At 39.4% G+C, this 17,046-nt stretch overlaps 1 protein-coding gene across 1 annotated transcript in view; it reads right to left on the reverse strand.

Annotated features, from left to right (window-relative positions):
* Positions 1–16,892, reverse strand: part of slka (STE20-like kinase a) — a 25,345-nt gene extending 8,453 nt beyond the window's left edge. The window contains exons 1-12 of the mRNA XM_084092302.1: positions 15,951–16,892; positions 10,588–10,752; positions 8,833–8,881; positions 7,735–7,884; positions 6,841–6,913; positions 6,500–6,694; positions 6,060–6,141; positions 5,822–5,968; positions 4,514–5,653; positions 4,109–4,239; positions 3,853–3,976; positions 1,772–1,951 (exon numbers count right to left, since the gene is read on the reverse strand). Coding sequence (XP_083948428.1) covers positions 1,772–1,951; positions 3,853–3,976; positions 4,109–4,239; positions 4,514–5,653; positions 5,822–5,968; positions 6,060–6,141; positions 6,500–6,694; positions 6,841–6,913; positions 7,735–7,884; positions 8,833–8,881; positions 10,588–10,752; positions 15,951–16,100 — 2,586 coding nt within the window. The 5' untranslated portion in view covers positions 16,101–16,892. The remainder of the gene's footprint in view (positions 1–1,771; positions 1,952–3,852; positions 3,977–4,108; positions 4,240–4,513; positions 5,654–5,821; positions 5,969–6,059; positions 6,142–6,499; positions 6,695–6,840; positions 6,914–7,734; positions 7,885–8,832; positions 8,882–10,587; positions 10,753–15,950) is intronic.
* Positions 16,893–17,046: the final 154 nt, after the last annotated feature.

Genomic DNA, 17,046 nt, shown 5'->3' on the forward strand with positions numbered 1-17,046 from the left:
TCATTACATCACACTCACACAGCAACATCATTAGTGACATTTAGAAAAGCATAACATCAAAAAACAGTTATTTTACATATACTTATTCTGAAAAATTTATAAATTTCAATTTCAAGATGTATTTGAACAGGGTATCATGAGAGGGAGAAAGAGAGAGAGAAAACAAGACATTCCCGTATCTGAATCCATTAAGGCACTCTGTTCATGCATATGACAGCATTAGTGAGGAGCAAGCGGTCTAGTACAAGTGCCACAGAAAAACCAAAACAAGAGAAAATAAGAGAGAATCTAGTGGTGCTAATACACAGTTTGACCATCGCTGTGAGCATGTATCATGCTGGTTGATGATGCAGTGAGAGACCAAACAGCTGACGTGCTATTATAATCATGTTACTGACTATGAAAGCAAATGCACCATGCATCAATACCTAAAAGGAAATGAGAATAGTGACAAACCCACACCACACAGACCCCATTTCCACGAAGCCATGCATGATTGTACTGAAATCCCTTCATTCATGAGCAACACTTGAAAACACCAGCAGGAGGAAGAGATGAAATGAAGAGAACCTTTATTTTGTTCCTAAGCCTTGTTCCTTAGCACCCAATTAACCTTTAAAGCCATCTCTGTGGCCTCTCGGAGGATGGAGGTAATTGAATGCGAAAGCCAGAGTTTCGTTAAGCAAACATAACATGATAAGAAAAGAACTGCTTTGCATTTACAAGTCTGAACACAAAGCAAGAGACACAGCTGAGATGCGTCTAAAGGGACAGGTGAGGAAATCAATTCCATTTGCAGCTGCATTGATTCCAGAAGCAAAGCTGCTAAAGTAAATTAGTCAAACGCAAGAGTGTCTGTTTGGATTTTGCATCCCCAGAAAACAAGAATGAAAAAAGCTACAAAAAGCATACCAAATAGGGATGAACATGAGCAATCCAACAGACAAATACTCATTCTGCTAACTAGTTGACAAGTAAACACTAATCACAAATAGATTGTCTGACTCCTTTGTGCCTTACCTGCCATAGACTCAAATCAATGTAAAGAAAATGTTAAGCATGATCTACAGGGTGGGCCATTTATATGGATACACCGTAATAACATGGGAATGGTTGGTGATATTAAAGTCCTGTTTGTGGCACATTAGTATATATTAGTACACACCACCCATCTTGAGGAGTTTGCCCCCTCACATATACTAATGTGCCACAAACAGGACTTTAATATCACCAACCATTCCCATGTTATTACGGTGTATCCATATAAATAGACCACCCTGTAGTCACTTATTCAGAAAAAAAGGGATGAAAAGTTGCAGGGACACATATCAGCCTTTTTTAAATAAGAATGTGAAGCTATAAAAAGTGAAAGTGATATGTTGAAACAGCATTTTTATGTATGCTGGCAGCCTACTTTTCAAACTGATTTCTATGCAAGCTCCAGATAAGAGCTTTTTTTTATTACTTTTTATTAATGCATACTTCTCATTCTTTCAAAAGAGGTTGTCAAAGATTTTTTTTCCAAAACCAATGTAAGTGTGATATGGTTTAATGTTTGAGAATAAAACTCAATTTCTTGAAAGTGTCAAACTTGCATTTTTTACTTAAATTTAATTATGAGTAATCCATAACTCATATTTTAGTTAGTGTACTCAAATGTTAAATTACTCTGAATGCTCATCCCTAGTAACAAGCAACAAGTCATGGCCTGATAAACAAATGCATGCATAAATACAGTACATTCAACTCTGCGCCCCTCTTTCTCGGTTACCTCCTTTTTGCGGTTCTTCAGCATGTTCTGGAACTTGGAGAGCTCCTTGTCCTGCTCTGCTTTGATCCTCTTGGCCTCATCTCTCAGCCGGTTGGTGTGGTCCTGCTCCAGACGCTCTATGGTCTGTTTTTGCTGTTTCTCAAGGTTCTCCACCTCTTGGTCATACTGACGTTTCTTTCCCTGTGAAGAGAGTGTGAAAGAGGAATACTGAATTACGGTAATTGACCACTAATGCACTGAGCAATTTTATCTGTGTGCTTGTGCCCTCAAGACTTCATCAGGCTTTTAAACCTGAACTAAAAGGGAGCAGTTCAACAAAAGCACTAAACAATGGCTACAATTGAGTCCAAAGCAGATGTTATGACTTTATAGCAAATTATTCTGTCATTGAGGCAGGACTCTGCCTCAAGTGGAGGAGTTTAAGTATCTTGGGGTTTTGTTCACGAGTGAGGGAAGGATGGAACGGGAGATTGACAGACGGATCGGTGTAGCTTCTGCAGTAATGCGGTCGATGTACCGGTCTGTCGTGGTGAAGAAAGAGCTGAGCCGCAAGGCGAAACCCTCGATTTACCGGTCAATCTACGTTCCTACTCTCACCTATGGTCATGAGCTTTGGGTCATGACCGAAAGGACAAGATCCCGGATACAGGCGGCCGAAATGAGCTTTCTCCGCAGGGTGGCTGGGCAATCCCTTAGAGATAGGGTGAGAAGCTCGGTCACTCGGGAGGAGCTCAGAGAAGAGCCGCTGCTCCTCCACATCGAGAGGGGTCAAGCTGAGGTGGCTCGGGCATCTGTTCCGGATGCCTCCTGGACCCCTTCCCGGGAAGGTGTTCCGGGCGCGTCCCACTGGGAGGAGACCCCGGGGAAGACCTAGGACACGCTGGAGAGACTATGTCTCCCGGCTGGCCTGGGAACGCCTCGGTGTCCCCCCGGAAGAGCTGGAAGAAGTGTCTAGGGAGAGGGAAGTCTGGGCATCTCTGCTTAGACTGCTGCCCCCGCGACCCGGCCCCGGATAAGCGGGAGAAGATGGATGGATGGATATTCTGTCATTAGCTATATTTCCATCCATCTATTTTTATGTGCATTTTGGTAAATCACATAAAAAATATAATAAAAAAAACGCTGGATGAAACGGCAAGTTGCACATAAATTCTAAAAATGTGCATGAAAGTCTTGTGCACTCAATTGAGTCAGATAGATTTTTTTTATCCGATAAGAAAATATGTGCATAAACTACGATGAAAAACATTTAGCGAATAAATTGAATCGATGCGCATCAATCAAAAACGTGACTAAGCAATGGGACGGCATAACTGGACTACCCAGCGGATGATCATCTGAAATGCTGTTTTGGTCATTCCGAAATGCCTCAGCAAAGTCTGTCATCAAAGTGGTTCAGTTTAATTATCTCTTACGCAACTGCGTTCCCAAACAGCAGGCATCCGCCTCCGAAAGCAAGATAATATGACCGCGTCTATTGTGTTTCAACTGCGCGCTCTGAGGCACAAGTAATTTATTATATATATTAAATTTATTACATACATTGGCTTCTCCTACTATCTTTATGATGTTTAGCGGCAGTTTATCAGGAAGTAATGATTTTGTACTCTTAAGCACACTGGATGGATTTTCCAATTTTGCGCACAAGTTAAATTCAAAACTTTGGATGGAAACATAGCTACAGATGAAAGCAAAATGACAGCCAATCAGAACATACATGATGTTTAATAAAATGCCATGTGAAGCAAGATTTTGGATCAATGACTGTGGGCGGAGCTACCATAGATCACAACATTACAAAAATAGATCATAAATCCAAAGCACTGCTTGTTACTGTGGTGGCAAAATCTCAAATTAACATGAGAGAGATGGTTAGGAGGCAGTGTATTGCAGCCTTCCTGTTATGTGAATCAACCTTGCTGTGTTTAGATACTTTTAACTTATCCATCATGCTACATCTGCATTTAAGAAAACTGAAACAGTTCTTTCAGTGTTTATGGACAAAACAAAAGAGTGTACAATAAACAGTGGATTACAATGTTTAATGTAAACAAATATAGTGAGGGAATGAGGATGCTGACCGTCATTTCCTGCTCGAAGCGCCTGAAGAGCTGCTCTTTCTGCTGCTGCAGTTTGTTGCTGAGCTGCTGCTGAGCTCTTTGCTCCTCTTTTTGCAGCAGCCTCAGTTCTCGTAGCTCCTGACGCCTACAAAATAAACACACTTCACACACTTTTTCTGGTGATTTAAAACATTTAAGCATTATCATATATACATTATCATTTGCCAGTCGCAAATTGCAATTAACTAGTAACAGTAACTGATGTCAGCTTAGATACCTCAAAAATCTCAGTTCCTCACTCTTGGTGTCATTGTCTGTGACAATCTTGGATGTGGTGACACTGACTTCCACCCCATCGACCAAAAACTTGCGGGTCTTTTTCAGGGTTTTCTTTTGGCGCTTGCTGTCCTGTGGGAGTGAATAAAGTTGAATGAATATTTACTTCCAGAACCTTAATTTCAAGGACATCTGGTGCAGTTATAGAAGGGGTGTCAACCTCAGTTCCTGAAGGGCCACAACCCTGCAGAGTTTAGCTTCAACCCTAATTAAACACACCTGATCCAGCTAATCAAGGTATTCAGGATTACTAAACTTCCAGGCAAGTGTTTTGGAGCTGATTGGAGCTAAACTCTGCAGGACAGTGGCCCAGGACCGGAGTTTGATATATGTGAGGTGTAGGTACCTGTATTGAAACAGATCCTTCTTTGCTTTTGGAGAGGAAGCTGGAGATTGACAGGTTAATGTCAATGCTGTTAGTATCTGCAGCAGAACTGCTGCCTGAGTCAGAGTCTTTCTCTTTTTCAACATCAGGTTTCACCACCTCTGCTGCATTCTGGTCATTCTCAAGCATGGTAGGTGCTTCCAGGGTCTCTGGTCTGTCTTCATTGGCTTCTTGAGGTTTCTCTGTTGCACTGACCTCCTGTTCTTTTACACCATTGATGACAACAACAGGCAATTCATTCACAGAGGTGTCCTCTACTACATCTACTCCCTTGGTTGCAGGATCCTCTTTGGGTTCTGAACTCTCAGCCTCATCTCCACCTTTATCTTGTTCCTCTGTTGCCACTTGAGGAAGATCCTCCTTTACCTCTTCTGTAGAAACATCTGGTGATGTTCCCATTTGCTCCTCCTTTACCTCTTCTGTAGGGACATCTGGTGAGGTTACTGTTCTCTCATCCTCCACTAGTTCCTTTTTAGTAATTTCTTCCTCAGTCTCAATTTTGTCTTCTGTTTTTCCTGTAACAACTGGTTCAGTGCCTTCTTCAGTAACACCATCAGATTTGTTCACTGGTTCAGCTTCATCTGAAGGCAGGATACGTTCCTCTTCTTCATCTGTGGTGGTTGGTGCTTTGGCTTGCTGCTGCATTTCTTCATACTCTTCTTTCTTCTCTGTTGTCTCTTCCACCTTCACTTCTTTCTTTTCTTCCTCTCCAGTTTCTTCACTGACGGTCACAATCTCTTGGAGGACGGTGTCATTTGATGCTGGTGGGTTTGGCTGATCAGAAATCTCCACTTTTGTGGTAACTGGTGTAGGAGATTCCTCTGGTTTTGGTACAGCCTCCTCACCAGAACGTGATTCCTCATTGCTGGTGTCTGACACACCAAACTCATTCATCTTCTCATCCTCAGCATGGTTGGGTTTGCTGGTGTCCACCAGCATGTCGGAGGTCTTGTCACTAGCCTGATCCTCTGAACTGGGTTTTCTTTCAGGTTCAGCCCTCTCTGTGACCGACTCAAGAGTTGGCGTGTTCTGATACTGCCTCTCATCCTCTGAGCTGCCAATGCTGGTGTCCGATAATGCACGTTTGTGTCCAGGCACTGCCTACATATAACAAATAAAAACGATGTGATGTTTTGAACAGTGTGATGTGCATGAAGATACTTAAAGAACTCTGGTGGTGTTGTCTTCCATGCATATTATCATCACAATTTCAGATTCTCTGAATGTGCTTTACATTCTGAAAGTGGTCAAAAATTTTGATGTTCATACCAGCTGGGGCTCGGGCTCTTCTTCCTCCTCTTCCTCTTTTCCCTCTTCCTCTTTCCCCTCTTCAATCTCCTCAACCACTTCAGCTTTAGCCTCAGCAATCAGCTCTCGCAGTGGTTTGCTATCCTCCACATTTGAAACAAATGGATGCTGAAAGCAGACCATGGCTCATTACTTACATGTGCATTTTAAACTTCATCCTTTAAATGGAACTGCACCAAGAAATACAAGACGGCCCAACCTGTAAGAGCTGCAATGCACTCAACCTATTGTCTACATTCTTATCCAGTGCTTTCCGCAGGAAATCACTGAACTCCGGAGACCTGTTTAACACAGCGGAGGAACAAACATAAACCATGTGATGAATGTAAAAGGGCTCTTCGTTTGGGGTATTACAGTCATAACTATTGAGCAACAGGCTATCCAGTTCCAGGCTGATCATGTGCTGGGACTCTGGGTGGGCGGCAGCTTATACGATTCATCAGCTCAATAGCCTCCAGTTTTATTATTTCATAGTTGGAAGGTTATTTATCATACCACCCAAAATATTACTAAATATGACCAAATACATTTTCTATTGAAATAACCTGTTCACAGAAACGATATTGCTGCTATTGCTAATCACATTTGACTTCATTGACACAAGTGGAAGATCATGGCACTGTGAGTCATAACTCTTACCATCGTGACGGAGCTGCGAGTGTGGGGGGCTCAGACTTTGCTATTTTTAGCAGGACTCTCATTGGGTTCATCTCGTGGTTGGGCGGCTCGATCTGTGCCAGCTCGATCAGAGTCACCCCCAGGGACCAGATGTCCGCTTTGTAGTCGTACGGTCTGTCCTTTGACGTCTCACACATCACCACCTCGGGTGCCATCCTTGCATTTAAGAGAGAGAAGGGGAGGGAGGGGATTTTGTTAAATCGGACAAATAAAGAACTGTATTATGTGCCCTATTCACAGCCCTGTTCTTACATAGTGACAGATCTCATGATTCAAAGCAAGACTTAAATTGAGTGACTTACCAGTAAGGCGTTCCAATGAATGAGTCTCTTCTCTGTAGAGTCTTTGTATTCTTTGCAGATACTCCAAAATCAGCTAAGAGACATTGATCAAAATTAGAGACATACAGTATGGCTGACAGCACTATGGAATTAAAAAAGCTATTAAAAAAAACATAAAAAAATAACAACAACAACAGTTGTTGAAAAACTTAAAAGCCAAGATAAACATTTCAGTTTAATAATATCCGCAGATCAATTAATCAGACTTTTTGACAAAATTCCTTTTCCCTGACCTTTCCAGATTTATTTTTTTTAAATCATTTTACAGAAATTATTAGGTGTCTTCAACAGCCATAAAGAGAATTTTATAATTATGAATTGTCATAACTGTTAGTATATAAAACTGAATTGTCATTCTTAGAATTTTATAATTATAAAAACAATTAATTTTATAAATACATTTAGTATTATTACATAAATAAATATTTATTTTCTATTTATTATATATTTTTGATAATTTTGATCATTTCGATCACAATTCAAGGACAGGGAAATCACCATTTTAAAACTCCACAATACTTCGTCTTTCAAGAATCCAGTGAAAATAGTATTTCTTAATATTTTGAACTAACCTATTTTTAATTAATTTTTTGTGTGTGTTTTGTTGTGTTATGTGCATTTGTCATTTAAAAAAAAAAAAAAAAAAAAAAAAAATGTTAGTACTTCAACTTATTTTAACTTTCGCTCAAGTTTTTTTTTCATCTTCAAATATTTTATTTCAGCTTTATTTCAATTAACGAAAAGGTTTTGTAATAGTTTTAGTTTTATTTAACAATAACAACATTGTCTTCTTTTTAAGGCAGTCATTTGTCCCTCAGGTACTAAGACAGTAAGCACACTTCATGAAGCTATTACCCAATTTGACGTCTCCATCCGAGGTTAAGAGAATATTTCCAGCCTTCAGGTCGCGGTGTATAATCTTATTTTCATGGAGGTAAACCAGCGCCTCCAGTGTCTGTTTACACACGACCCGGATCTGAGGCTCTGTCAGTGGCCGCTCCAGCTCTGCAGACACACACATACACAAGCAAAATTGCCGTAAACAGAGTCACTACTAAGCAAGCACACTTTATACGATTTTTTTATTTGCTGTGATGTGTATTCAAGTTAAACTAGACAAATAAACTACAATGTAAAAGTGACAAAGGGCTATGGCTTTTATTAATAGATTTGTTCTCTGCTGTTGTTCTTGGCTAAGTAGTGCACACTGACTGAAGCAACGTGAACTGCCTTTATTGCAGCCGCACTGCTGGGATAGGCCATCACAGAACAGGCAGAAGGCAACAGAGGGAGTTATAACAGCACAAACAGTGAGTCAACAAAAGCGTTTCCATCATAAGAACACCTCCTCACCCCAACACCTCCCACCAGCAACACCTCTCTTTCAGGCTAAGTGCAGAAGTAGCCAGATTTTCATCACAGAAGACTAAACAGTCATAAGAAGGAGAGGTTTTATTCTTACAGGATATTGTTTACAACTGCAAAATGTTTTTTCAATCAAATAAGGTGACAAGATTTGTGACTGAAAACAGCTTTTTGTAAATGGTACAGACAACACTGTACAAAAAGAGAAGAAATGGGACCATTTGTTAGACATTTAAGCATTGTTTCTGGCTGAATTAATACCACTGAGAGCCATGAAAAATGTGTAATTTCTACTTATGAATTTGCTGACATGGCATGTCACAGAAAAGGTCTGATCCGTCTGGGGACATTTCAACAACGCTTCCAACCAGCACGGAAAAAGGCTGAGTAGCTTTAAAAAGAGCCTAACCACTCCTTAAAAAACTGACGTTGATAATTATATGGTCCAGTCCAGTGGCAAAATTGAGCACAGCATGCTGGTGTGCCAGTGAGGTCTGGAGGAATGGAACATCATCACACAGTAGAACAGACTCAGACGACCACAGAGCCTTCTATTACCTTCAGTTAAACAAAGACCATTAAACTTACCCAACATCACAGCGTCTACTGCTCCTCCAGCACAAAACTCAATGAAAATCTAAAGGAGGAGGAGAAAGACAGATCCAGAAGATGAATGAACTAATAATGACACTGATTCCACAGTTTGCAATTTAGCGTTTTACATCTCCATTACAAGGGTGAAAGAAGGCATGATGCATTATATTTATCAAATGTAACAGTACAGTCATTTATAATGTTACAAAAGATTTCTATTTTGAATAAATGATTCTTTTGAACTTTCTATTCATCAAAGAATCCTGAAAGTATCACGGTTTCCACAAATTTGTATTATTAAATATTGGTTTCTTCTGGCTTCTAGTTGAAGCACTGATGACTTCACTTAAAAACCTTTTCTGAGGTCTTTGTTAATGCCACTCTCAGGTATCATTAGAAGGGCTATGATGAGATGAGAACATTTTGTAAAAATTGCTAATCTCATTTCTAGTTTTATTAGGTTACACAAGCATTCACTTATTTTTTTGGTATACTGGATAATGGCAACCAACAGCAGTGCAGTGATAAATGAAACTTAAGCCTCTGAGTGAAATGGTAAAATCATTATGTAAGTGAACACCGTCCTATTACACTGACCACAGCAGCTGGTCTTTAAGGTAACAGGTGCTGCAGAAAAATCAATACAACCCCTATATTATGCTATGTCTCATGAGAGGAGAGAAATAGCCTACATAGTAACATACAGTAAGCAATCTCATCACAAACCAAGAGAACTTAAGTTTATTGGACACACTTCGACACTAGAGTCAGTTCTTTTCATACTGAGTTTCAATGTTAACTCATGAAAAGTCAGCTGCATCTGAATTAACTATGAACACTGACAGGAGGCTGGAGAATAATGTAACATTACGTGACAAACAATTGACTGCTGTGCAGATTTTAGTCAGCTTTCTATGAATATTTTGCACAGCTCTGACACTGAGTGTAGGAACAATCTCTCTACGCATTAAGAGGCTTGCTTGTGCTGCTATGAGCTGTGCATTCATATCTCTTGAATAGCAGCCAGGCTAAGCAGACTGGACTTGCATCTAATTAATTCATGAGCACTTTCTCTGGTCATTTGAAATAGGCCATTATCCTTCTATACATGCCAACCGCAGAGGGGAGGATCATATGAAACCATCCTTCCGTAATTATCTTGGGAGCTCTATAGTAGAAAAATAGGATCCACTGACACTCTTTAGACAGGGATGAACAGAGAGGGATAATTGTGGACTAGTATGGAGCTGTTAGGCCTTGACATTGTCATTATTCACTATTACATTTAAAAAAAATTAAATTAGCAAGTTTTTTTTAATTGTTTTTGCCGTTGTTGAGAGGGAAATAATGTGAGAATGAACTTGATTTTATCCAACAGGATTTGATTGGATTATTACATTTTAGATTTTATTAGGAACAAATTAGTTTGATAAAAATAAAACATTTAAAAATAGAAAATTAAAAACATTATTTAAAAATAATGCGGTTACAAAATGGTTACAAAGCCCAGAATGAACATTATGCCATATTTTAATAGCCTTGAAGTATGTGAGAAAAACACAGCAAGATCCAGTTTGTTGTGTACAAACACTTCTTAACCAACAGCATAGTGCTACTCGACGAGCAAGGCGAGAGTGAAGTGTGCTCTCACTCCTACTCCTCCTACAGAGGTCAATGTCTGTGTGTATGTGTGTGTCTGGCTACAGTACAGCAGAAGTAACCAAACCCCTCATGATAAGAGTCACTCACCCATAGTTTGCTCTCATAATAAAAAGCATCCAGCAGTTTGACTATGTAGTGATGGTCACAGGAGGCAAGGATCTCAATCTCCACCATGTAGTCCTCTAGCTCCTCTTCTGTTTTGGTATCGATCACTTTCGCTGCAGCCAGGATCCCGGTCTCTTTGTTCTGAGCCTGTGATAAAAGCAAACAGTGGGAAATATTCAACAGGTAGCACAGGCATACAATGGCTTCTATGATGCTGTACAGACCTGCTATTCAAACAGCAGCTCACAAGCCACAAGCAACACTTTATTGTCAATGCCAGGGGCTCAAACTTAAGGATCATTTTCTTTGATCTTGAACACATTTTCATCTGAGCTGTAATAACTGTCAGTGTCGTTGTGAGTTACATATCTATGATGCACCTCTACTCTGAGCAGACAACCACTAAGATACAATCAATAACTAGAAGCTCAATTTCGCTAGTCTCAGCCTCAGACGTCATGCTCACGGACTGCCCACACTCCTTTCACCTGATGTCTGATGCATATGGCAGACTAATAAAGAAATACTTACACAAAGTCATATGTTGACTTATACCTGATTTCTAGGAGTCCAGAGTTTGGCGTCTTTAATGTCTAAAAGGAAACAAATCCGTTTACTTGAAGACGGTGACAATAACCGATTCACATAAACTACTAAATGCTGGGTTTTAAAAAGGTAGTGAAGATGAATTTTAAACCTTTTGAAATTCAGCGGTTAATTGCTCATGCGAAGAAGTTTAGAAACATTAAAAGATATTTAATAGGGTTTTTTTTTGAGGCACTTAGTTGAATGTAAAAGAGATGTTTGTTTACTTACAGGATGCAGGAAAAGTATAATTTTCCAAGCTTAGCCCACCCTTTACCAACATATGAAGGGATTCCTAGGTGATTCTTCATTTTATTAGCTGTATGTCCTCTCACATCTTTAATGGAAGACCAGGTAAAGTACCTTACTGAAAATGGAATACCTGCAGCATATGAAAGTGCTGATGCTGCAATCTCAGCCGCCTGATTTAGTATTGTATTCGGATCACCCGAATTGTTTTATGTGCACAAAACGTGGAGAGAAGTGTACAGAAGCGTCTGATGGTTGTTGATGAAGTGCACACCTTTGAAATAATCTGTGCTTCGTTTTAGATGGATAAAAATTCAGAGAACAAAGAGAACAATACTGTCTCTCGTACTAATTTATTAAAATGCAGATTGTTGCACAACTATTTGCTTTAACTTTCATGCCAATCTTGAATGAATGGCATATGGTTACATTCTATTATTACAGTCTATTATTGTAGCAGCATTTACCTGCCCTAAAACATGACGATGAGCAAAACAAGTAATTGGTTGCTTTACATTTCAGTCAGGTGGCCTCTTCCTACCTGAGTGGGCGATCCTTGGCCAATTGAAGTGCACAGATGTTATAAGATGATGACGAACAGAACATTTTGAAGTGGAAACATTCTTTCACATCAAATAGTGTGTAAAATTTCTGGTGGTGTAATATATCAAAAAAAAATTCATGAAGCATTCGGTTTTCAGTGCAGCTTCAGGAGACAGTTTACAGCAAAATACACCGTTATCTTGACTTCTGAACTGTCTGATATGTGTAGCTTTGTACTAAATTTTTACTTTACTTTACTAATACTTCCACTTTTTCAACATTAGTTAGTCTGAAATGTTGCTGTTTGAGCATAAAAAGATCTGCCAGGTTACAAAGCTCAAAACCCACTCCAAAGGGAGATATTTTATTTAACAGAATCCACTTTAAGAACTACAATAAATGGCTTGTTTGAACTACAACACGATTTTTCCGGATCTTGACTTATGTCACAATGTTACTCATTTAAATAATCCGGAATACGCAAAAAAGGGGGCTAGGCCTGGTTGAGCTGCGCTAGAGAAGATGAATAGTGTTGCCGCTATGTCGAAGAGACGAATGATCCTCGTTCGTTAACATTGTCAGGGGCTGAATCGAGCTCGAATTGGTTTGAAATTGACGTCATCCTTAATATTTACAGTTTACACTAGAGCAGAAATCGCAGTTATGGAGGGGCGGGACATTTCCCGAACACGCGCTACGCTGTGCCAATCTCGACACACTGGGCCAGCTAACAGGACCTAAATGGCGCATTCGAGAGACTGGGGAGTGAGGAGCTGTAATAATACAAAATATGTGAAAAATAATGTGTTATTTGAACAATCAAGCATGAAAACATTCTAGTACACTTCGTAAAAGGGCATAATAGGAGGACCCCTTTAATGGCATAAGTAGCACTAGGAGTAAAACTACAGATGAAAAGAAGGAACTTGTGTACAACCTGTAAAATGGCTGAATGAGAAACAAATTCCTGAATGTACCCAGAGATTAGCCTATTGCCTTTGACCTACTTCATTACAAAAGCATTTTCACAGCTTTACTCCAACAAGAGAGACATTCAGAATGAAACTTATAACCATCAAAGCACATTGGCCTTGCTAACTAACTAATTTGTAACAATAATGATTGAGTAATACAACCAACAGACGTCACGTGTAACTGTATTATGAAATTCTGGAATATTGAACATGAGATATGTATATGATATATATAAAAAAAACAGAAATATCTTGTAAAAGATTAGCCCCTCCCAGTAACCTGCAACTGATACATAAGCAACAACATCTAGGCCTATTCTTAAAAAAAAGCAGAAAAAAAGAAAAACGGAAGGGTTACCTCATCTAAAGGCGCGCCAGAGGCTGTTTGAGGAAATACATATCTCCATGAGGCTTTGAGGTCATCCCTATGAACTACAACACAACAATTAAAGTGTTGCAGTTGTATTTTGTAAGTGTTTGCATTAGCTAACAACTCCAGAATATTCTATTCAAATCGGATGTGACTAATGACGGGTGTGACACATTATTCCATTCAACCATCCTCCATCTATGCCAAGGAACAGTTTCTATTCTGGGATCAACCTCTGAGTGTGTACAGCTACCCGAAAACAGAGAAGAGTAGACAGAGAAAGGAAAGAGTCAAGTGTACCATGAAATGTGTGAGTGGACCAGAGTTTATTGAAGCAGAAAATCTCTCTCAATTTCACTTGTACTGCTTCACGCCTGTTTTTACCCTCAGACCAACAGGAAATTAACACAACCTCTGCATTTCTGAAACAACCATGCTAAAGAGAGAGAGTAGGGTTAATTTGGTTTCCATTACTGTTCCACTGAACTAGCGAGTCTGGGCAGGTCACACTTCTCATAGTTCATCAGAAGAGGAAATAATAATTTATAACTGTATTGTAGTGCTGATAAGAATATACAATGACAGACCTATCTCAATGCTCAAAGAAAGACAACAGACTGTTCAGGAAAACCAAATTCAGATCATGCGGTTTAAAATCGCAATGGAATTGAAGTCGCAACAGATCTTTTTTCCATTTTGCAACGTTAAATTCCCAAGTGTAATGGATTATCCAAAAAAAAAAAAAAAAGAGAAAAAAAAAGTGGGATGGGGACTTGGTTCTATCCATCAGTTGTTGATTGGATTTTGGGAGTCCTGCATATGTCACCAAAAGGTCAAGTTATGACATTTTAACTAACATTCTGAGGTAATTTTTTTTAGGAAAAACGAAACATGCACAGATGAATTGTTCACAATAAGTTCTATAATATGTATTGACAAAATACATATGGGGAATTGTCATTTCATGCCAACTTTAAGTTAAACTAAACTTGTCAGGGAAAACATGTAGAACAGAGCTTGATTTTATCTGGAAATTACTGAATGGTGGTTGTTCATTATAAGGATGGAGCCATATCAAATTTGCTAAAAACAATGCCTGAACCACATTATCCAACAGCCAGTGTGGCCTAAGTGATGTCACTGGACATTGACAAGCAAAATTGTTTCAGAGGAGAGTTATTATGTTTTGAATGATTAAAGATTACAAAGACAAACAATTGTTTTCCCCTTTGGAATAACATCCACTGATGAATCTTTCACTAACCAGGAATGCACATTAATTGATTGATAACTTGTTTTGCTTAGAATATTTTTTTAAAGAGACTCAAAATACAGTACAGTGTATCTCACCATAGGTAAGATAGGAATAAAAGACTGTAAAAATAAAAAGAAACAGTAGTGAACCTCTGGTAAACCACATGAAAATGCGGTTCAGATGTTTATCAAAGTGCCTAACACCCCCCAGCATCACTACTAAACTGAGGCAGGAAGATCCTGCTGATTCACCCTGATAAACCTCACCACACCTCTGCGTGAGATCCTACATTCATTCACACAGAGTGTTACTTCCTCATTAGACAACTTCTTACCAATACTTATTTCAGAATAAGATGTCCATAAACTTGAGACATACTGATTATATTTTGTGGCTGGTTTTGTATGAAAACCAGTGCAGAATCTTAAATAACAAAGACTAATCTGTCTGCATTTTAATCATGTCACTATGATACCTCAAAGATGTGTGTGTAGTACAATTTATTTAGAATGCCACACCCAACTTGTGGTGTCACAAACACAATGCATTCCATAAACGAGCAGCATGGAAACATTCTTCATCACACTGAAGTCTGAAGCAGGCAGAGACTGACAGGAATGGTGTGAATTCAACTACAACTGGTTCTACAACACGAGCAAAACTACATTAACTAGGCTTTTGAGAATGTAAAGAGATTAAATAAATCCAAATAGGCTACTACTTAGTTGTGTTTGACTCTTTTTGTCCAATTAATGGAAAGTCGTTGGGTTCAATAACTCTACATTCTAGATGAAGTTGCCCATGTTTACATCCGTTTCTTTACTTCTCTACTGCCCTTACAAAAATATGCCATGGTAACAATTGTTTCTGCCAAAATACCATAGTTGCTAGTGCTACTGTTATTCATAATATTGGGAAGTCATCAAGAGATTCATCAAGCAGTTTTCAAAAAATTGTCAAGTGCTGGTCAGGAAACAATCATTTAATCAGTTAAAATTATAGTTTGTTTGTTTTTTTAATCAGTTAAAATGATAGTAAGTTACTATGATAAAAGATAGTAATGATAGATGAAGTTCTGTCATCATCACCTTTTTATCCCGTGGAACACAAAATGAGTTGTTAGAACGAGTCTCAGCAACTATTTACTTCATTGTATGGAAAACAGATGCAATTAATGGAGTTATGCTGGTAGTCTCTCACAACATCTCGTTTCGTGTCATACAGGTTTGGAACAACATAAAGGTAAATAAATATTGACAACATTTACACTTTGGAGAGAACCGCCCCTTTAAAATGAATCAGTAGAGTCAGAGGGACAATGCTAATACACTCAGGTGACAATCACCTACTGGAGGAAGATGATATTTACCTTGTAGACTTTCCCAAAGGCTCCATCCCCAAGTTCTCCCACGATCTCCCACTCCTCCTCGGGGTTGATGTCTCTGTGAACGTGCTCATACTGTTTCTTCTTCTTCTCCGTGCCCAGCTTAAATATCTTCCGAAAATTGAAAAAGGACATCTTCTAAACGCAATCTATATGTCTGTCGGTTTAAAAAAAGAAATGACACGACATAAACTGTTGTGTTAACACTGTACTAAACGAATCACTTGGGGAGTTGGCTAATGAGCTAGCTGCGGATGATCGATTCCTAGCTAACGTTAACTCATTTAACTGTACAGTTGCAGACAGCTCCAAGTAGTCCTGTGAATGGCGGCGAAGGTATTAGTCTCTCTGAAAGTGACCGAGGTCAGTCTTTATGTGACATTTCGCGTCTCCATAACATTGAATCATCTAGCTAGACGAGCGACTCCTTCCACACAGGGATGGAAAAGTAACAGTCCACTTCCTCAGCTAGCTTCACAACGGCTACATGTGTGTGATTCTCTGTATTTACCTCATCCGTCTGATAAAAAATAAGCCTCACAGTCAAACAAGTCTCGCGTATTGAAATATGTCGTTTTTAAAAAAAACTACGGTACAGTAAAATCCATAAAGGTGGAGGCGATTAGGTAGTTAGCACACCGTAAAAATGCGGAGCGGATGCTGATGACCAAACTCCTGTCTGAGCTCAGTGTACTGCTCACGGGAGGGGTGTGTGTACAGCTTAGCCAAACACACCCGTTTCGATAAAAACCGATTGAACAAACTACAGGACACCAGCAGGCCAGTCGACACTGCTCGCGGTGTTGAAATGGACGTTTCTCGCGCCTTGCTCAACGGTCGCTCGGGTCTCTCGTGACTAACTTCTCGAGGATGTTGCGGGAGGACTCAAAGCGCGTGCGTTTGGATAGGGAAGGCGCGTGCCCGGCAGTGGAAAAACTGGCGCATGCGCAGTTGGTGCTGGCCATGCAGAGGACAGTACTGTTCTGACTTAAAATCAGTAACCTAACCAATAGTGGTAGGTATGGGATTTGATTCATCCCATTTAATTGAATCCTTTGAATCACTCACCAATAAATAAATA

The sequence above is a fragment of the Abramis brama genome (assembly GCF_963993115.1).
Source record: "Abramis brama genome assembly, chromosome: 19".
In the NCBI taxonomy this organism is placed as follows: Eukaryota; Metazoa; Chordata; class Actinopteri; order Cypriniformes; family Leuciscidae; genus Abramis; species Abramis brama.